The 22075-nt window shown below is 41.5% G+C and overlaps 3 protein-coding genes across 3 annotated transcripts; all 3 read right to left on the reverse strand.

The window, feature by feature from the left end:
* Positions 1–2777: 2777 nt before the first annotated feature.
* On the reverse strand, positions 2778–7026 carry LOC135544317 (calmodulin-1). The gene is made up of 6 exons (XM_064971832.1): positions 6627–7026; positions 5459–5489; positions 5217–5360; positions 4953–5059; positions 4581–4716; positions 2778–3488 (listed from the first exon to the last, which is right to left on the reverse strand). The coding sequence occupies exons 1-6, from the start codon at positions 6627–6629 to the stop codon at positions 3460–3462; spliced, it is 450 nt and encodes a 149-aa protein (XP_064827904.1). The 5' UTR covers positions 6630–7026; the 3' UTR covers positions 2778–3459.
* A 1864-nt stretch (positions 7027–8890) lies between these two features.
* Positions 8891–9776, reverse strand: LOC135543898 (putative nuclease HARBI1; the record flags this gene model as incomplete). The annotated part of the gene is made up of 4 exons (XM_064971210.1): positions 9459–9776; positions 9265–9415; positions 9080–9195; positions 8891–8983 (listed from the first exon to the last, which is right to left on the reverse strand). Coding segments are annotated over exons 1-4 (639 nt in total), but the record flags the coding sequence as incomplete, so codon positions are not given.
* Positions 9777–13060: 3284 nt separating this feature from the next.
* On the reverse strand, positions 13061–18263 carry LOC135544316 (amino acid transporter heavy chain SLC3A2-like). The gene is made up of 9 exons (XM_064971831.1): positions 18136–18263; positions 17034–17275; positions 16716–16906; positions 15323–15496; positions 15130–15224; positions 14888–15021; positions 14277–14592; positions 14072–14134; positions 13061–13989 (listed from the first exon to the last, which is right to left on the reverse strand). The coding sequence occupies exons 2-9, from the start codon at positions 17249–17251 to the stop codon at positions 13642–13644; spliced, it is 1539 nt and encodes a 512-aa protein (XP_064827903.1). The 5' UTR covers positions 17252–17275; positions 18136–18263; the 3' UTR covers positions 13061–13641.
* Positions 18264–22075: the final 3812 nt, after the last annotated feature.

Here is a 22075-nt window from a genome sequence, read left to right on the forward strand (position 1 = left end):
ATTTTGTAGATGACATCGCCGAAGTCGAGGATCGGTAGGATAGTCAGTTTTACTAGGGTAAGTTTGGCGGCGTGAGTGAAGGAGGCTTTGTTGCGGAATAGAAAGGCGACTCTTGATTTGATTTTCGATTGGAGATGTTTGATATGAGTCTGGAAGGAGAGTTTACAGTCTAGCCAGACACCTAGGTACTTATAGGTGTCCACATATTCAAGGTCGGAACCATCCAGGGTGGTGATGCTCGTCGGGCATGCGGGTGCAGGCAGCGATCGGTTGAAAAGCATGCATTTGGTTTTACTGGCATTTAAGAGCAGTTGGAGGCCACGGAAGGAGTGTTGTATGGCATTGAAGCTCGTTTGGAGGTTAGATAGCACAGTGTCCAAGGACGGGCCGGAAGTATATAGAATGGTGTCGTCTGCGTAGAGGTGGATCGGGGAATCGCCTGCAGCAAGAGCAACATCATTGATATATACAGAGAAAAGAGTCGGCCCGAGAATTGAACCCTGTGGCACCCCCATAGAGACTGCCAGAGGACCGGACAGCATGCCCTCCGATTTGACACACTGAACTCTGTCTGCAAAGTAATTGGTGAACCAGGCAAGGCAGTCATCCGAAAAACCGAGGCTACTGAGTCTGCCGATAAGAATATGGTGATTGACAGAGTCGAAAGCCTTGGCAAGGTCGATGAAGACGGCTGCACAGTACTGTCTTTTATCGATGGTGGTTATGATATCGTTTAGTACCTTGAGTGTGGCTGAGGTGCACCCGTGACCGGCTCGGAAACCAGATTGCACAGCGGAGAAGGTACGGTGGGATTCGAGATGGTCAGTGACCTGTTTGTTGACTTGGCTTTCGAAGACCTTAGATAGGCAGGGCAGGATGGATAGGGGTCTGTAACAGTTTGGGTCCAGGGTGTCTCCCCCTTTGAAGAGGGGGATGACTGCGGCAGCTTTCCAATCCTTGGGGATCTCAGACGATATGAAAGAGAGGTTGAACAGGCTGGTAATAGGGGTTGCGACAATGGCGGCGGATAGTTTCAGAAATAGAGGGTCCAGATTGTCAAGCCCAGCTGATTTGTACGGGTCCAGGTTTTGCAGCTCTTTCAGAACACCTGCTATCTGGATTTGGGTAAAGGAGAACCTGGAAGGGCTTGGGCGAGAAGCTGCGGTGGGGGCGGAGCTGTTGGCCGAGGTTGGAGTAGCCAGGCGGAAGGCATGGCCAGCCGTTGAGAAATGCTTGTTGAAGTTTTCGATAATCATGGATTTATCGGTGGTGACCGTGTTACCTAGCCTCAGTGCAGTGGGCAGCTGGGAGGAGGTGCTCTTGTTCTCCATGGACTTCAGTGTCCCAGAACTTTTTGGAGTTGGAGCTACAGGATGCAAACTTCTGCCTGAAGAAGCTGGCCTTAGCTTTCCTGACTGACTGCGTGTATTGGTTCCTGACTTCCCTGAACAGTTGCATATCGCGGGGACTATTCGATGCTATTGCAGTCCGCCTGTGACATACTGAAGCAGAGCATGATCCCTTCCCTTCGGAGACTGGGCCGCAGGGCAGTATTCCAACATAATAACGACCCCAAACACACCTCCAAAATGATCACTGCCTTGCTAAAGAAGCTGAGGGTAAATGTGATGGACTGGCCAAGCATGCCCCCAGACCTAAGCCCTATTGCGCATCTGCATCCTGAAACGGAAGGTGGAGGAGTGCAAGGTCTCAAACATCCACCAGCTCCGTGATGTAGTCATGGAGGAGTGCAAGGTCTCAAACATCCACCAGCTCCGTGATGTAGTCATGGAGGAGTGCAAGGTCTCAAACATCCACCAGCTCCGTGATGTAGTCATGGAGGAGTGGAAGATGACTCCAGTGGCAACCTGTGAAGCTCTGGTGAACTCCATGCCCAAGAAGGTTAAGGCAGTGCTGGAAAATTATGGTGGCCACACAAAATATTGACACTTTGGGCCCAATTTTGAGATCTTCACTTAGGGGTGTACTCACTTTTGTTGCCAGCGGTTTAGACATTAATGGCTGTGTGTTGAGTTATTTTGAGGGGACAGCAAATTTACACTGTTATACAAGCTGAACATTCACTACTTTACATTGTAGCGAAGTGTAATTTCTTCAGTGTTGAGGGGTGTACTCACTTTGTGATGTACTTAACAGAAATATCACATTTACAAAAGTACTCACACCCTTTACTCAGTACTTTGTTGAAGCACCTTTGGCAGTGATTACAGCCTCAAGTCTACTTCGGTAAACTTAGGAATGGGAGGGGGAAACTAAAATATGGATAACATGAAAGGTTGTCAAGTTAAATATGCAATATGGCATGATCAGATAGGTAGGACAGCGACAACACAGACCACGACTTCAATCACATACACACAAGTTCAGTACAAAACCACAATCAGCAGACTCAACTTGTATTCACCCTTCCACAGAAAACATTTTCAAAAATAGTAGATGGGGAAATGTATTTTCTTGTACAAGGTTCCTTTAAAACCACAGTTACAAGGCGAGTGGCATTTGCTTGGGGAATGAATATCCTAATAGTACATAAAGTTGTTCAGAGCAAGTTTGAAGTTCATTGCCACTTGTCATAACCATTAAAAAAATTGTAATACCTTACATCTTTACGCATAAGTGAAATGTACATGAAAACATTACTTGATTGTTAAAATAGCATAAATCATTTCAAACGAGACTGTGGTGGTGTTGAACAGAAAGACCAGAGGCTTTCATTAGGGAAACCAATTAACATTAATGAACCAAAACACAAGATGTTCTGTTCGGAGTTTAATCAAAAACATTTTGCAACACACCCCTGCTCTAGCATAAGAACATTTTCAAAATGTTTAATGTCAGGACATAATGGAGATATGCATACAGCACTTCACAGGGGAGTCCTTGGACAACCATATCTGCTATACCCAAACGTACATATCAAAAAAATTAACCAAAACATGCGCATTCACACATGGAAGTACATTAGTCTATTTTATTGTTAAAATCCTGTCACCTCCCATCATGTTAATCTTTTGCACTTCTAAAAGTTAGCAAATATCTACAACCGTAAATGGCATGAGAATAGACCATGTAATAAACAAAAACAATGCAAGCAGTGTAGCACAAAAATATTCCCAAAGTAACACAGCATGCATTTCTCTTCCTGTATATATTTTAGCTTGAAATTGTTCACATGTTTGTTTCGACAATTTTAGTATATGTTTATGTAAATATTTTACTTGAGAGAAAACAGAAAATGTCAAAGAAAAGAGCATAAGAGAGGAACAATGAAAGAAAACAGATTTTGCAGATGAGCCTGAATCAAGCGAAATGGACAAAGGGGGAAAGCAACCAAATGCAAAGCAAAAATAAATAAAAAAGAGGACAGTCGAGTGTTGACAGTGAGTGTGTTGTCCACTGTTTGGTCTGGTGGTGAAGGGTTCTTTTGGGTTTACGGTATTATTTTGCCGTCATCATCTGCACAAATTCTGAAAGACAAGATTGGAACCAACATTTGGAGGCAGGCAGGCATACATTGCATTGGCAAATGGTTCTCCATTCTTCACATTCTATAAGATACCACTTGTGTCTTAGCTGACAAGTGATCGACACACGGCACAAGAGGAACCCAAAGAACAGCTGAACCCAAATATGTGGCCTAATGTGCCTCCAAAATATCAAGCACGGAAGAAATGCAATACCCAACAGGAATTGAGCCTGACCATATTCGAGACAGCGATTTAAAGCTTATTTTATGACAAATATTTGGGAGCCATCTCCACAACCACGAGCTAACGGAATCTAGACTGCAAATTGATGTGCAAGTTTTTGAAGGGGCTGTTCATTAGTATCACAAATAATTGTGGTATAATGCCATGTTTAATTTTTCATCAGAGCTGTATTCTGTTATCCATGCCTCAAGTGGTGGTTGAGAGCAAGGCTGTGTACACTTCGATATCTTGATGTGAAGATCAAATGTATTTCTGCAGCTGTGTGCCATTCATTACATTCTTCAATGTTTTACCTTTTCATGAGCATGGCCCGACAGTTTGTTCCATCTGTGCACACACTTCATAATATGGAGCCATTCTCCAAACATTTAATTATTGCAATATAAATTTGCAGTGACATTTGTCAATTGTTGCCTTTTAAAACCATTAAACAGATGGTTTTAACAGACACAAAATGGACACTAGGACTTATAAGTAGCAGAGCAACGCCTGTCTAACAGAAGGATTACCAACACTGATATGATCAAAGGGGATGTGTTAGTCAAAAATAAATGTTCCTTTTTACAGTAACAATTGACTCAGCCACATCATCTTGCCCAAACAGAGGAATGAGAACAACATTGTCTAACTGCAGCACTAATACCTAAAACAACCTGCTTTATATATTGCTATGACGACAAAGCAAAGCATGCTAGAATGCATGTTGTTGAATGGCTTAAATTGGGTGACAGCATTCGTTTTGTACTTTCTTGGCTTGTGAATGGACAATTAAATTGTCTGACTAATATACAATGTTGTTCAGGTTAACGTAAATGTAAAACTAGATAGAGAGAAGACGGGAAAACTGACCTTCGTAGTTAACCTGTCCATCTCCATCGATATCAGCCTCCCGGATCATCTCATCCACCTCCTCGTCTGTCAGTTTCTCACCAAGGTTTGTCATAACGTGACGCAGCTCTGCAGCACTGATATAGCCGTTACCGTCCTGCAACAAGAAATCAATTCATCTTTTGGGTTTGAATTTAGTGTTAACTAACATGCAGATCTTATTACTGAGCAATTTCTGAATTTTAAATGTCAAATAATTATTTATTTTGAAACTCTGGAGAGGTTTCAGACAGAGCTATTGGGAGTGATGAAACCCATTGGTTAGTATTTGCACTACTATGACTTGCCACGTTAAGATAATCGAAAAGTCTTCCATTCCTCAGTTTAGCTGACCTTGTCAAAGACTCTGAAAGCTTCTCTGATTTCCTCCTCACTGTCAGTGTCCTTCATCTTCCTCGCCATCATGGTCAGGAACTCAGGGAAGTCAATGGTTCCATTTCCTGTGGATGACAGAAAAATGCTGTCACAGGAACAAGTGTTTTTTTATTTTCTTTTTACAATGTAATAGGTATTTCATCCCAATCAGATACTGCATCAGGACATTATCAACACCCTAATCTGAGGGGGAGAGATGGAGAGCATTTTTAAGTCTCTCACCATCAGCATCCACCTCATTTATCATGTCCTGCAGCTCGGCCTCTGTGGGGTTCTGTCCCAGCGAGCGCATCACTGTGCCCAGCTCTTTGGTGGTGATGGTGCCATCTCCATCTTTATCGAACAGTGAGAAGGCTTCTTTGAACTCTGAATGAAAAAATGTAGAAGGTCACTCTCCACATCCATAATGCTGACTAAAGCATATAAACTCCTTGGTAATGTTTGAGCAAATACAGCCACTTTACCAGCAATTTGTTCCTCTGTCAGTTGATCTGCCTGAAAGCAATAAACAATATCATTAATGACACCTTTTGATTTTGGATTCCCCTTTTTTGCACTTCAGTCGTCTATACGTCCATCTTCAGTTGCAACATCGCATTATTAGCTAGTTAGCGTGCTAGCAAGTGATGTTCTGTCTAAAAATGAGTCCGTCTTGCACCATATTTGCCCCAATGTTTGATCAGACTGCCGCACAGTGGCCTAGAAAGCAACACATTGGATCAGGGGATATCCCACTGGAACTGAAATTAGCCAGAACAATATATAGTAACGTCGCTTCACCAAGTTCGGAAGACATTGAAGCTAACGTTAGTTTACAACACTTTGAGGAACCGAACTGTTAAATAGACACAATGCTAACCGACAAATTCCAGATGCTACGTTCATGTCTAGAAGCAATCCAGCTTTAATTAAATTAACGTTAAAACAAATAAGTTAGCTAACCCTAACCTTAATCTAATTATCCTAACCTGTTACTTTAATTTACAGATCCTCCTGCATAGTTTGTTACGAAAAGTCACATTGGACGTTTATCTAGCTTACTTCAAATTATTTCTAGCCATGACCAGCTCTCAGTTCCAGCTAGCTAACGTTAGCTACCTGGCTAGCCAAAATAGTTAACTATACAAAACGAGTTAACTAGCGACTGTATATGTAAATTAACTAGCCTTGAAAACTATCGAATGTTAATGTGGAACAAAGACGACAGCGACACCAAGCCAAGGTGGATAGTTTTGACAAACAGCCATACTAACTTTAGCTAACGTTATAGTAGTTCGCTTCCTCGTCGTAGCGGAACTGGCTGTCTGTGTAGGACACAACTAACAGCCTTATTAACGACTGAATTTGACGCAGAAATAACTAGTTACCACATTCATAACATGTAATTAACGTTACTGGATCTCGTTAGCCATCATCATAATGTTGTGAGTAACCAACAGTCTGCTGTGCTTAGCTAACTAGCTAATCAATCGCACAGTTAGAAAGCAACCAAGCCAACACATTATCTAGCCATGTAGTGTAGCTTGCTAGCCAGTTAGCTAGATTGCTCTAGTACTATACCTGGCTAAACACCAATTATATTCATCCAAAATGTGTATTTAATTTTTAAAAATTACAGCAAAGGGAACTTACCATTTTGATATGTTGATTTGATCTTACCTACTGTACCTAACAACGACTTGATAAATATGATAATCAAGTGTACTACAGTCCTACGCGCTCTTTGCCGCTTCAAATTGTGTATCAATCCGCTATGGTTTAGATTTTAAACAGGACACTGCACTCCCTAGCAACTATGGTGTCCGCGCACCGAATATAGATATATATAATATAGTATATTTATTTATTTTAAAGCTCGAGCGGCACAATTTTGATTTATCTGCAACGTGGACTATTATCAATTTTATCCTTCACTTAAAAGTCGCGTTTCAAAGTATCCAATCGTTGAAAACTTTTGTATTTGAAAACCAACTACATAATGCTCATTCTCTATTTCTAGGAAATGTAAATTCTGTCTTTGTATGAACTAGCCCAGGACGTTATACAGAGAGATCAACGGCGCACATCAGCTGACCCAGTAAACCGGACTAGATTGGTTTTCAGCCACCTGCAATGCGTCAGGGAGAGTTTCCACAAGTTACCACAGCATAAAAATGCTTGAAAACAAAAACTTGCGTTTTGGTTTTAATTTAAGATTAGCAGTGTGGTTAAGGTTTAAAATCACATTACGATAAATAGTAGAAATGGGCGGGGTTTATGACTTTGTGGCGGTGGTAACTATTGATGACCAGGGGCCTGTTGCACAAAACTAGGATAAGGGATTAAGCCAGGATATCTTGGTGATCCTGGCTCAATTGATCCGTAATCCGGTTGCACTAAAGATGGATAGGGGGCAGGAGGATATGTTATGGTATAAATTACCATGGAGATTTATTCTGTGGAGCTAGCCTGCTCCAGACCAGGCTAAATTCCAGGATCTATTTAATCTCATCCCTAATGTCAGTCAGCAGTCACCACAAATGGAAACCAATAGTTATTTCACTGCTCACTATACATTGTTATCACATATAACTAGACCCACTGTTATTAAACGTTTGTGATCATTAATTTCAATGATTTTGGATAAAAAATGATTTTTAGATGATGTTGCTATCATTAGATAATTTACAGTTTCCCATAGACTATAAGGCTATATATAAAATGATAGAATATTAGGGCCACAGAGGGGAAACACACACAAGTCATAATATTGTAACCAGTTGTTTTAAAGGAGGACAGTTGTTAAAATGACAGATGTGGGGCATTTCGTGAAATTGTACTTCAGTATGGTTTCATAAACAAAGACATGCTGATGTGCCAGAATATTAAGTATCACATTGTCATAAGTATCAAAACTGTAAAAACAATATGTAGCTTTTCTGCAGAAAGAACCAGCCTCATAAATGTATGACTTTATCCTTTTTCTTCAGTGTGGCCCTAGTACTCTGTCATATAAACAAATACACATTCCATATGAATATAAAAACACAATGTGTAACATTATGTTCCTTTATTGAATAAGGACAAAACAAAGCAGGTAAACCATCAGCTCCTTTCAAACTGAAGTCACAGTGACTCTACAAGATGGAAAGCACAGAATCCAAGCATATTATACAAAATGATACATACACATTCAAAGGTCTGTATATAACACACCCTGCATGTCTGCACACTAAAATAAATGCAGGACAAATCCATACACATCAACTGAACAGACAAATGAATGGATGCAGTAGCCTCCCTGCAGCCTTGTATTACACACAGTATACCGCACAAACATCATAAGAGGCCAAATTCGTCAAAAAACGAACCCAAAAAACCCCAAATTCCACTGCCACCGCAGGACATATTTAACCAAAATTGAAAGCACACATACTAACTAAAATAATTCAACACATATTGGTCCCTCAGCAGCCGACCACTGTCGTCATCAGGGAAGATTGCCGGATTGTCCCAGTCCATGGCTGGTGGCACTCTGGGGGCCCTCTCCTTCCTCAGGCAGGCCACACTGTGGAGGACAGCACAAGCCACAGTAATATCACATGCCCTAACAGGGCTGACCCTTAATTTGTGAAGGCAGTGAAAGCGTGCCTTCAGGAGGCCAAAGGTCATTTCAACTCTGGCCCTGGTCCTGGCATGGGCATGGTTGTAGGCCTGCTGTGCTTCCTGGGGGTCTGTGAAAGGTGTCAGGAGAAAAGGCTGGCAGCCATACCCCCTGTCTCCCAGCAACACACCAGAGAATTCACCTGTCAACACAATCTCATCATTACTACCTCATAAACACAGTGATATTCTTGACACAGCCATGATGGTTATAAATAGGGGTTGTGTGGCTTACCTTGTGATAGGCACTGATAGATTTCAGAGGCCCAAAAGATTCTGGAGTCATGGACTGAGCCAGGCCATTTTGCCACAACATTGCTGATCACACAGTCAGCATTGCAGACCATCTGAAATCATAAGATGAGGAATATTACACCAATCAATGCACATCACTGGCAATGCAGAGTGTTCGTCAATGGACAATATCAAAAAGTTATGCTCACCTGAACATTAATGCTGTGAAAGGATTTCCTATTCACAAAATCGGCCTCATGGGCACCTGAGGGGGCTTTTATCCTTATGTGTGTGCAGTCCACTGTACCAATGACATTGGGGAAACCTGTCACACAAAGTAATGAGTATACTACTATGTGTTAACAGTTGTCCTGTAATTTGTAGATCCTCTTACCTGCAATCCTATAAAACTCCTCTTTGATGTCACAGAGTCTTCTGTGGCCAGGGAAGGAGATGAAGACATCTGCTAATGCTTTGATAGCCAGACACACACTCCTTATTGTGCGGCAAATTGTGGCCTTGTTCAGCTGTTCTGCATCCCCCACCTGAGTACAGGAAGGCTCCACTAGCAAAAAAGCGCAAGGCCACACAAACCATTTGCTCCACACTCAGTGCATGGCTCCGTGCAGTGCGGTGCTTAATCCTGGGACCCAGTAGTCTGCATAGATACCTGATGCCATCTGCAGAAAACCTGTATCTTTCATATAGATGGTCATCAGGGAAGGCCAGTGGGTCCAACCGGTCCCTGAAGACCCTTTCTCGCCTGAAGGCTCTCCTCAGCACAAGTGCTTCTTCATCCACCACATCTCGCACGAATGGGCATGCCATTGTCAGAGCAGAAAGGAACACACAATTTTGGGCCTTCATATAGGCTAGTGGCCACACCTGGTGCTGGGGGGTGGGCAAAAGAGGCGATGCCTTATAACGATGACTTGGTTGTACTGATTGCTGGGAAAATAAAAAAACCTTAGAAAGATGCCACCGTCCTGTGTGCTCACAATAAGAGCTCATATGTATATCCCATTTGCCATATGTCATGGCTCACTTGACTTTACGAGAATATACCTAATTTTTATTTTGAGCTGTGTCATCTTCTTGGAGCTGGGGGAGGAAAGAAAAATAATGATTAATACATTTGTGTTACAGTTAGCATACAGTGTACATTGAAGGCATATCTCACCTCCCTCTCAATTTTTTTTTATTTCAAGGTCCAGTTTCCTAATTGTCCTCTTTTTTATTTCGGACTCCAGTGCAAGATTTTCCATCTTTTTCTTCTTGTACTGAATGTCTATGTCTGCCAGTTCTATTTGGCGCCGGAGGTGGTTGCCATACAACTTTCTGATAGCTTGTGAGCTCTGTGAACACAATACAATTAGCGCAGCTGGAATTTGGCAGGATGTGGTGTCCTTTTATTAATACGCACTATGTTGCCAGGCTGGTTTTCCCACTGTATAGCATCTGGGTCCTGTAAAATAAATTAGAATTTTTGATTTTGATGAGGACTCCTCACCATTGTAGAGTAAATAGTACTTTCACAGTCTTAACATGATACCTCATGCCTTCTGGAATCCAGAGAGATGGTCTCCTCCTCATCATCGTCTCCATCATGTGCTGTTGCTGCTGCACTGGGGCCTTCACCCTATCACATTTAATCGGATTCATATTGAAGCTAGTAGACAAGACATGCCAGGCCTACAGTATGCCTTTGATGGAGTACTCACTGGATCAGCATCGTCTGGTGCTTGTGCTGGTGGCTCTAACAGGAACACAGTGCTGCCAGACACTGCAAGGCAATAGGTAAACCAAAGTCAGACAGTCCAAATTGATTCAATATGAATGTGGTTGTATCCCATGTAGAGATGGAAGGACATACCTTGAATGAAGCGAGTGGCATCTTGGGAGGAACCTATGCTCGTCTCTTTCCCCCAGGGATCCCCTCTAAGACGGGCCTGCCTTTATTTAGCTCCAAGGCCATGTCCTCTGCTGGGGTAAGGTCAGCCTTTGGTGACCCACCACCCGTGCCTTGTCTGTGGGTATTCTTTTTCACTGCTAAAACAGTACAGACAATGTGTGAGCAGGCACCTTCTGGGTACAATATATGCTTGTGCTTTGTTAAATATTAGTCAAATTCTGCAGAATGTTCTTGTATTTGATTTTGACCTGCTGCCATGTCCGTTTTGGCCCGTTATTGTTTAATCTACACACACACACACACACACACACACACACACATTTAATGGAGTCACACTGCAAAAAATTACTTGGTATTTTTGTCTTGTTTTCAGTAAAAATATCAAAAAATTTATCATAGCTTTATACAGTGTGATGGAGTTACTTTACACAATTTCACTCATATCTGCAGTGCATTTCAATTAAAAATTTAACCGTTTCATAATTACAGTACAACTGCATTTTTGGGGATGTGAATTAAATATTTGAATTGTAATTGTGATGTTTCAGCGGAGCGGTGAGTGTGTAATTGTGCACTACTTACGCATTCAGGCGGTCTGCAATACTTTGCCACGCTTTTTCTCTTTGCTTTATCACTGTGGCGGTGTTGCCTTTCTTCTTAATTATATCTTTTACCTCCTCGTATGCCTCCATGAGGATTTGTGCTTCCGACGGGGAAAAGTACGCGGCTCTAGTTGCCATGGTAAATCAGTTAATCTGTGATCTGTGGCGGGGTCTATTTGAGTGAGCCGTGAGCGCGCACCTATCCAGGATTGGTTTCACCTGGCTTAATGAATCCGTGTCTGCTCATCCTGGCTTGGTCTTTGTGCAACCAATTAAGCCTGGACGCACATGTTTTGGCTTCATTGAGCTCAGCTGAGTCATTTATCCCGGATGTCTTAATTCTACTTTTGTGCAACAGGCCCCAGAAGTCTTCCCAGAGTGTGTGTAAAGGCTGTTCCAATCTTAAAGGGATAGTTCGGGATTTTATCAAAGAAGCCCTTTAGAGTCAGATGAAATCTTTGCTATAGTAGAAGGGCCCTGTTTAGGGTTAGAAAACCTGTAGGCCCTAAACGGTGCATGTCTAGACTAGAGAACAATGAAAATGCTCTTGATAACAATCTGAGACAGTACATTTTGAAGTCCAACTCAACATAGAACAGATGTGACCCCAATTAAGAGTTTGAGAAAGATAAGAGCTATACACCCCATTGCAATTCCTGGAAGGTATTGGTATTTTAGAATCCTCATTAGCTGTTGTGAGAAGAAGCAGCTCCTCTTCCTGGAGTCCACACAAATCATGACATAATAGAAAACAGACAAGAACATCTCAAGGGGAGCACTACATCAAGGTTGAATGCTAGCACCCTCAGGACTACCTGACACAGAAAATCAGAAAGGAAGAAAAAGCCTTCATAAAAATAAAAAAAATTTAAGATGCAATTGTTGCTTTCAGCATCAAGGTCTTCTCATCTCTCTGCTGAAATTTTTGTTCAGCAGATCTGGTGTTAGTAACAAGGCTCCATTTTCATAACCCTCAGACTGATGCATTCCCCCCCCCCCATTACTCATCTCACATGACAACTACAACCATGAGATCGGTGTAGTGATTAGATCAGACATCCATTCAAAAGCATGCTTTTCAGTATTCTAAGTGTGTACCATTAAAACCCAAGTAAGGGGTAGTTTGCCAAGTCTAAGTGTGTGATAGCGGTTTAGTAGTTTATACACAAACCACACTAGTATATAGTGTAGGGTTTTGGGACCTTGTGAACAGTGTCAAGCAGCTAAATTTAGAACCATTTCATGAGTGCACAATGGATAATCTTCCCCACCTTTCTAATACAAACTAGGCCAATGGTGTGTACATAATTGATTGCACCCCCCCAGTCCCAGCTAATCAACAAGTATGCATTTTTATTATAGATTAACACTCAAATGCTTGTATTAGTTCAGTACTCAATCACTAGCTCTTGACCAACTTCTGTGGGTGCAAACAGGAGCAGTCACTGTCTGTCAAAAGCAGCGTTGGTAGATAAATGTTTAATTAGTGTCAAAATTGTCAGTTGAGAGAGCTCCCTGCATGTACCGTGTTTAAATGTAGGCCTTTAAGGGCCACCTGATACCAATAAGAGCTGTTCAAGTGCAGAGGGCTAGCTTTAATGTTTAACCTCAGGTTTAGATTTCCCCACACCATTGGAAGCACACACTAGCCTAAATAAAAAACAGACTAGTAAAGGTTGTATTCAGTTGTTTATTTCCCCCTCATTTTATATCATGACAATTTAATTTAGGAGGAAAGAGGTTAAGCCCCTCCACCTTTCATGTGTTTTACACCTTCTGCTGCCAAAGCAATCAACATCAGATAATTGATCATTCTTGAAACATGTAAGAAACATTTAACATTTCAGTAAGAGGCCAACCATGGCCTGAAAAGACAACTTTAAAAAAAAAAGCCAATAAAATACACTTTTAAAATGATAAATTCAAACATTGCATTTCATGGTCTGGAATGTATTTTCAGTAACAGCAAGAAAGACCGATAGTTGCAGAAGTGTTAACTGGTGCTTGCGATGTGTACAGGTGTTTGTAGGTCTGACCAACACAGTATTCTAGAATACAGGACTAATTCACAGCAGTTTATGTTCTAGGAGTTCAGGTAAAATATATTGATGAGTGCATGCTAAAATGCTATGGCCATTTGAATGACAGACTTTTCCCATTAAAGTAACAGAATTCCCTAGAAAATGTAAATACAAAAAAATAAGTGACGACAACTTTATCAGTGCCCACACAGATGGTGCTGGGATCTCTCCTCTTTCTAGGCTATGTAGGGGAACTGTAGCAGGACAGCCTGGCCTGGGCCTAGCTCCAACGCAGAGAGTGCAACAGTACTGTCGGGGGCCAGGTTGACCTGGTCTGTGCTCACCTGGACCACAGCCCGAGCAGGCAGGTCAGGGTGGGACAGCTGAAGGGTCACTGTGTCGCTGTCCCAGTTGAAGGCAGCGACATAGCGCCCACTCTGGTCCCACTGGCGGAGGTAAGCAAGGGCAGAGGTTGAATTGAAGAGGGGAATGTAGTCCCCATGCTGCAGGGAACGCTCTTTTCCACGCAGTTCACTCAGAGTCTTGAAGAAGGAACGGCAGGAGAGCCTCTGTTCTTTCTCCTCCTGAGGGTGGCAGGAATAAAATATTTGAATTGCTTTGCCTTTCTAACAGTTTAATTAATATTGTCATTAGCATCCTATTTACCTTAGCAGTTTTATTTGTCTCATCTTCGAGTAGATCCCACAGCATCTTAGGGGATTTTGTATCCTGTTATAGAAAGACAATCAATACATTTGGTTCCCATACAAATATAGACAAGTTTTTATTTATTTTTTAAAGTGTGAATCTCGCCAAGGCTAAAGCTGCCATTTGTTTTATGATAGATTAGTTATGGAAAACCCCTGCTCACCGCATCAGCCAGGGCAATCTCATCCCCATAGTTGAACACTGGGGTTCCAGGCAGTGTGAGCAGGAGCATCTGGTTGAAGTTCACCATGTCTGGGCCCACCAGTGTGGCCAGGTGACCCTCCTTCCTGTCCCCAATGTTCCAGGCCAGCTGGGTCTGGTTGTGAGAAGAGAGCAGCTGCTGGACAGTCTGCGCACGATCCATAGCGGTCATGCTCTTAGACCTAAGTGCCCCGGATAGGAGTAGGTCCACCCCAGTGGAGTTAAGCAGTTCAGAGACTCCAACAGCAGAGGTCTTCTCAGTAACTCCAATCAGAATCCTGAACAAAAAGACAACATTAGGAAAGGAATTAATGTTATATACACACACACACACACACACACACAAGTCTAATGTACCCATTGTAATAGAAGCAAAATACAGTATCAGCTCTTTAAGTAGCAGTCAGTGCAGCTTACACCACAAGTTAGCCAAAAGCCATTTTGTAGAGGATGAAAATGTGATGAAACAATACCATCATTAAACCATGAGGTGGCTCCAAAGCATAACAATTTACTGAGATGCCCAGTTGAGTTCTAAGGGAGTGATGTACATAATTGTGGACATGTGCTCACCTCTTTCCCTCAGTCCCATTCTGGACAATGGCTCGAATGTCAGCCCAAAGAGACGGAACTACACTGGACACAAGCTCTACACCAGACAGCTGGATCCCATCCACACCTTGGTTCAGCCAGAACACCAGGGCAGACTGGGGAGGAAAGACCGTTCACACATTAGATTGATGAACTCACATTCAATTGGGACTGACGGAGTAGATTTAATGAGTTCACTGAGAAGAGACACTGAAAATTATTACCTTGAGTCTCTCAGCAACATTTGTGACACTAACATTTGTGAACCATGGTCCACTTCCCAGATAGTAGGGAGTCAGATCCAGGATCACATTGATGCCTGTCAGAGAGGGGAGAGAGTTAATCCACCTGAACCACAGACCACTGCCAAACCAATGAGTAGTTTCAAGAGACTTCAATTGAAAGGACATCACTCACTCTTCTTGTGTGCAGCTGTAATGAGGCTTTTGAACTGTTCCAGATTGCCAAAGTCAGAGGAGATCTCCTCAAAGTTCAGGCTCACAAGGTTGTCTAAGGGGGCAACATGGATGGGCCCAATGACCAGACCTTTAACCTTCAGCTGGCTCAGATGGTCAATCTTGTCCTCCACACCTGTTACACAGTAGAAAACTGCTTATTGAAAGTGGACATACATCTGTTTCTTGAATGTACAACATTTGGATAAAAAAATAAACATTTATCCTTGAAATCCTTTGTTAAACAATCTGTTCATTCTCAGTGTGTAACCACCCACTGGCATTGTAGCTGCGCTCCCACAAACAAAAACAAGTTGTTTCAGACAGCCATCATGTAGTCTAGTTCTTGGAATATGACTAAAGGTGTCCGCATGCTTCCCAGCCAAAACAGTTCGGAAGAGTGTATATATATTATGACGATTTGGACGTCATTAAGGGTTTTTTCGGCTGTTCGGCCACACTTTTTTCCCCCCTCAAGGCCAGCCTAAGTTTGGGAGCCCAAGTCTACACCCATGATTGGGCAACTGTAGGGATTCTTCAATAAAGTCTATAGTCCTATGAGAGAACTCGTTTTAATGCACATTTTCTCCATTGAGAAATACTGCACCAATCTTGGTTATATGTAAAATTGCACAACTAAGCTCTCCTCTGCAGAAATGTCAAAATTAATGACAGATTTCTTGAGATAGTCAGAATTAATCTAAGCTATGTTGAGGAACTGTATACTGGCAACGGCATCTCAAATAGAACGATTGGCACTTCTTGTTTTTAAAGCGAGCACTCAACTACTACGAGTGTGCTCAGTAGTAGGCGAGCACACTCGTTAGACTTCGGCCCGCCGAACTGAAGTATGAAGACACCTTAATACCCCCCAAACAAGAAACATGCCAAACCAGTCAGCTTAGGGTGTTGGAGGGAGGATTCTGCTGGTTGGAGCAGAGTCAAGGAAGTAGTAAACGTGTTCACGTACAATAAATATGTGACCCCAATTCTGAGAATACTATGGGCACACACTTGGAAGCTAAAGCAGACTATTTTCAAATCTCATGTCTCGCCACATTCTGGCCCTTCAACACACTACCACCCAAAACCCAATTTCAGTGTCCCCAGAACTTGACTCGCAAGCCATTTACACAGGCAGCCCAATTCTGATCTGTCGTGCAATAATTGGGCAAAATGGTCGGCTTGGGCTGCCTTTGGAAACCCAGCCTTAGGCTACAAGTTGCAATTGGGTGGGGTAACCATGTGGTTCAATGTAGTCAAACGACATTATATGAACTGTCTGTGACCTACTAGTGAGTTTCACATGGTGAAACATACTGGGTTTCATCACTAACCCTTTCAGGGGCTCTTACCCTTTAGATTCTGGGACTCGCTGAAAGCTTGCACATTTCCAATTTGGTACAGAGGTCCATAATTCCACCAGTTCATGGCAGGAATGTCTTTGCAGCGAGGTGCTTGAACAATGATGACCACAGCTCCAGCCAGCATCCCCAGCCAGCCCAGCCAGAACAGAATCAGAAGGGCCCATCTTGTCCGGACCCACCTTTAGGTGATGAAGGGACCAAGAATATTTAGTAATGCAATATTATACCCTAAATGTTTAAATTACGAACAACCATTAGCTATTTTTTAATAAACTAGTCTATTGCATACATCTTAATAGTTCTTACCCTGGTGTTCCAGCGACTCTGAGGAGTTCCTCTTTGGATAAACCGGTAAATTTAGTCTCGGTCTCCTCCGGGATTTTCACGCTAACGCTGCCGTTCTTCTCCGTGCAGATGGGAGAACCAGCATCCCCGTTCGCTGCCCCGCCCGTCATCGGCTGCTTCTCCTGGTCCATATCATTGAGCTCCACATCCTTCATGTCTACCTCAGTGTCCTTACTCATTGTGACGTTGGTTCACTTGAGATTCTTTGTAAAAATATAGATGAGTGTTGCTGAGTAAGTAGTGTCTGTGACCGCGCTCGACACTGCCAACGACTTTAAATGTAAATTGAGACTGACTGCTCTACAAATCACCTTTCATCCTAAATAACTACTCAACATTGTTTGTCAGTCAGTCATAATTTACCCATGAAACACCACGTGTTTGACGCTCTCGAACACAGCTGTCACGCACATGCGCAAACGATGGTCTAATAAAATTGCAATTTGATGAAGCATTGCATCACCCTTCAATTTTAAACAAGGACCAAGCGTGCAGATATGTAAATTACGATGTTATATATGACAGAAATGGGCTAATATATCTGGACTCTGAGCCAGGGCGGCGAAAGGGGTTACATTCACATCGCTTAGATTGAGCATATGAGGGTTAAATGTTAAAGCAATTGCCACCTACCTAAACAATTTATTTAGATAACGAATGTAAGTAACGTCTTCATTCAATGGTTCGTTGGTTTGATTTTTACAGTAGACAACATTGTATAGATTGTAGCCTATGGCAGGCTTGTAGTCCTATTCGTGTGCGTTAACAGGATCGGTCCAGATTTATTCTAGTGAAGGCACCAGACTAAGGGCTAAGGCACACCACAAACTGAAAACAGAAAAGGTAATATACCATAAACTATTTTCTAAATTGTCACCAGATTAGTTAAATGTAACGACACTTTCAGTGATTTTAGTGGGGTACAAACGGTTGAAATAGGGACTGAAGTTAAATCACTGAACAATCCAATGATTACATAGTATCTGTGTGGGATATGGCTAATGAAAACACCCGAAATTTGATATATTCACCTGCATGAACGTCATAAGCAATCCATTCTTACCTGGTGAAGATAACTGGTCGCGTAAATAGTTTTCAAATCGCCTTCAGGTTAACCTTAATGCTGAGAAAAATGGTTTATCCACGGCGGCCGTAATGCGCTCTTTATATAGCACTCTAGGCGTCAGTCGCCTCCCAACCGCCCAATTTTAAGGAAGGGCCAACATCGCAACTTGCAGATTGATCAATTATGATGAGTTTGATCACGTTAACACAAATTCGTTAACTTTGCAAGTGTACTCTAATGAGAGTTAAAGTCGACTTGCATTTCATGGTTTGGGAATTCAAATGTTTGCGTTTGATAAAGAAAGTCCACCTTAAGGGTCCGCCATCTGCCAGACATGCATCCCTCTCATGTTTTAATGAGTTGGCAAGAAATGTCACAAACAACTAACGGGAAATAGATATATCTGTGCTTTAGTTTAGAAAAACAGAGGACAGGACTTCCAAATAGGGAAAAATATTATAGGCAGTGTGATCTCCTCTATAATAAAACTCATTCTATTTCTGTGATATTGTCTAGTTATGATTTCCATCCATCCAATTATAGTTTCTAGAAAAGATAAGATTGTGTTTCAAAGTAGATATTGCCAATTGGATATATTATTCCAAAAGTCTAAAATATCTGATTAAATAGCCTACAACCTTTGACCTAGAAAATGTATTTCCTAAACTGCTGCAAAAATCTCCTGTGTTCATAACCCCTCTTTGTTTTTTTGGACTCCAGACTCCTTGGTCATGTTTGTGTTATTCTCAAGATAATTCAGGGAATATTTCTTCGTATTGATTTGCATCCACCAATCAATGCAATGCCTAGAATAACTTAAAAACAATCTTGATTACAACATCTATTTTTAAGACAAAGAAGAGATGAAGAAAATACCACTTTAATTAATTATGGGCCAGTGTATGGAAATTATATCTTTAATGATCAAGTTTCTGCATATTGTTCTATGTTGACACAGTTCTGTCCAATCTACAAGACACATTCTCATCTTGTAATCCCCTCACAGACTCTGCAGTGATAAGAGTAATGTCCTGTTATCTCCCAAGATTACAGACATCACTATTCAGCAGAATGTATCTGATGATAATGCAGTGAAACTGTTGTAGGCAGAGGTTGTATGAAGCTTTTCACCTATTTCCATTTGCAGTATGGTAGAGTATAGCCATGGGGCAATCTTGATTCAAATCAAAACAACCTTGGACATGATGATCACTAACAGATCGGTCTTGGATCAAAACAATAACGAGGCTATATACAAGGAGCACCGGTACCAAGTCAGTGTACTGGGGTATGAGGTAGTTGCGGTGATTGATTTAGGTCATATGTACATGGAGGTTTGGTTAGGTGATTGATCGAAGTACTATGTACATGTAGGTAGGGGGTGAAAAGTAGCCATTTAATGACATGTTCAGCAGTCTAATGGCTTTGGGGTAGAAGCTGTTCAGGAGCCTTTTTGTCCCATTGGATCAATGCCAACTGTGTTATAAACCCCTGTATATTCCTGACCCCATAACAGCACTGATGTTGTATACTAGTTGGAGGTTAGAGTTAGAGGTGGGCTGATCAAGGACTATCATTAAGTATGTAAACACCTTTCAAAAAGTGCTTTGACTTATTTTGCATAAAATACAGGTACTAGTGGTGGAATGTGTTGAAGAGGGTCCTTAGTGTTTTTATTTTATTTAACAAGGCAAGTCAGTTAAGAACAAATTCTTATTTTACAATGACTGCCTACCCCTTCCAAACCCCCCTAACCTGGACGACGCTGGGCAAATAGTGCGCCGCCCTTTGGGACTCCCGATCACGGCTGGTTGTGATACAGCCTGGGATTGAACCAGGGTCTGTAGTGATGCATCTAGCACAAAGATGTAGTGCTTTAGACCTCTGCACCACACAGGAGCCAGGTAACCATACTTTGGTGTTGTAATGCATCTAAAATGTCCGCCAGGCCACATTCTTTAGATTATAGGCCAAGTTCAAATAAAATTGAATTGTATTTGTCACATGCGCCGAATACAACCGATGTAGTAGACCTTACAGTGAAATGTTTACTTACAAGCCCTTAACCAACAATGCAGCTGTAAGAAAAATATGTGTTAAGTAAAAAATAGATAGTCAAAAAATTTAATAGTCAAAAAATAAGAAATAAAAGAAACAAATAATTAAAGAGCAGCAGTAAAATAACAATACATACATACAATACAGGAAAACACTAAACAAAATACAGTCCCTCTATAAGCCCATATCCCTCCCTCTGGAGGTCTGAGGCTGAGGTGTGTCCGGTATCATGTAAACACATCGGAGCTGAGCACATTGTGTCCTTAGGCCCTCCCTGAAAAACACGTTGTAGAATGGAAGATCAACATGTTTTCCTGAAAAGGCCTACAATCTTCTACGCAAGAGTTGCAATTAATGAACACAGTAGAGAACAATGGAAGTATGATGGATGTTCTGATCTTATGATCAAAGTCCTTCATCAAAGTACTATGATGATTGGTCAGATCAGTAATTGCATTTAATGGAAGTACACTGTGATCAAATCAAGAGCAGTGTTAAAGGCTTTGGATTAAGTATGATGGTTCTCTGTTAAGCTAAAAAAAAAAATTTCAGTCAGCTTAACCTGCACTTATCCAGCTTGACAGGACTGAGAAAGGTTACAGAATGCACAAATTCACAAACAGCAAAACCCCACTGGATCAAACATTTCAGAAAACATTTACTTATCTGATTCAAGCAGATTGCTCAACCTGGTGAATTATTGGTTTGATATTACAGTCAGACACAAATTTATCTGGCTTTAAGCCAGACGTTTCCCGTCTGCCCATTTCATAACTATTGACCTCCTGTTATTTGTTCCTTTCATCATCGTGCTGCACAGAGGATATTACATTCCTGAGACATCCACCTCCAGGTCTCAGGTTCAGGCTACATTGTGTAAACCAGAACATTTGTATGTCAAGTCAAGGTGTACTTATACAATTTTATTTGAAGAAAACATTATTGGGATTAAAATGAATAGCTTAAAACAATAGTTAAACAGTTACTCCGTTTAGCAAATCAGCATTAAAAAAACATCTGCTGTTAAATGTTCTGTTATCACTTAGGAACACTTCTTCTTTACACTACTTTAATCACAAACCGCCAGAGTAAGACCACTACTGACATTTATTTTTATTGAACTTTTATTTAACTAGGCAAGTCGGTTAAGAACAAATTCTTATTTACAATGACGGCCTACCGAAAGGCCTCCTACGGGGATGAAAAATAAAATAAGAATATAGGACAAAACACACATCACGACGAGACACCAAAACACAACATAAAGAGAGACCTGAGACAACAACATAGCATGGTATAAACACAATAAGACAACAACATGGTACAAACATTATTGGGCACAGACAACAGCACAAAGGGCAAGAACGTAGAGACAACAATACATCACGTGAAGCAGCCACAACTGTCAGTAAGAGTGGAGATAAAATGAAGTGTCTGCACACACACAGTTTTCAGTCTCAGAGGAGTACAATACAAGATCCAAAAAGTTGCCTTTGCATTTCTGTGCATTGAATTCTATACTGGATTAAGGTGAGAGGGAAACTATGCTGATTACTGAGAAGATTAGATTTGTTTATGTACATGTTGGAGAGCTGGGTCTAGGAAAAATAAAAACCCAGTGGTGTAAAGTACTTTAGTAAAAAAACTTTCAAGTATCTGTAATTTACTATTTATATTTTTGACATCTTTTTACTTTTACTTCATTACATTTCAAAAGAAAATAATGTCATTTTTCTTTAAAACATTTTCCCTGACACCCAAAAGTACTCCTTATATGTTGAATGCTTAGCAGGACAGGAAAATGGTCCAATTCACACACTTATCAAGTGAACATCCCCGGTCATCCCTACGGCCTCTGATCTGGTGGACTCACTAAACT

This window comes from Oncorhynchus masou, chromosome 8 (genome assembly GCF_036934945.1).
Source record: "Oncorhynchus masou masou isolate Uvic2021 chromosome 8, UVic_Omas_1.1, whole genome shotgun sequence".
Lineage (NCBI taxonomy): Eukaryota > Metazoa > Chordata > Actinopteri > Salmoniformes > Salmonidae > Oncorhynchus > Oncorhynchus masou.

Bases quoted from the DNA above. Each gene is read 5' to 3' on its own strand.
- LOC135544316 (XM_064971831.1), bottom strand. From the start codon at position 17,251: ATGAGTAAGGACACTGAGGTAGACATGAAGGATGTGGAGCTCAATGAT. The intron at 14,135-14,276 runs GTGAGCAGGGGT...TTTCTATAACAG, and splicing joins AGATTGCCCTGGCTGATGCG to GATACAAAATCCCCTAAGAT. The intron at 13,990-14,071 runs GTAAATAGGATG...TGCCACCCTCAG, and splicing joins AGACAAATAAAACTGCTAAG to GAGGAGAAAGAACAGAGGCT.
- LOC135544317 (XM_064971832.1), bottom strand. The intron at 5,361-5,458 runs GTAAAGTGGCTG...TTTTTCATTCAG, and splicing joins GACAGAGGAACAAATTGCTG to AGTTCAAAGAAGCCTTCTCA. The intron at 5,060-5,216 runs GTGAGAGACTTA...TGTCATCCACAG, and splicing joins AAATGAGGTGGATGCTGATG to GAAATGGAACCATTGACTTC.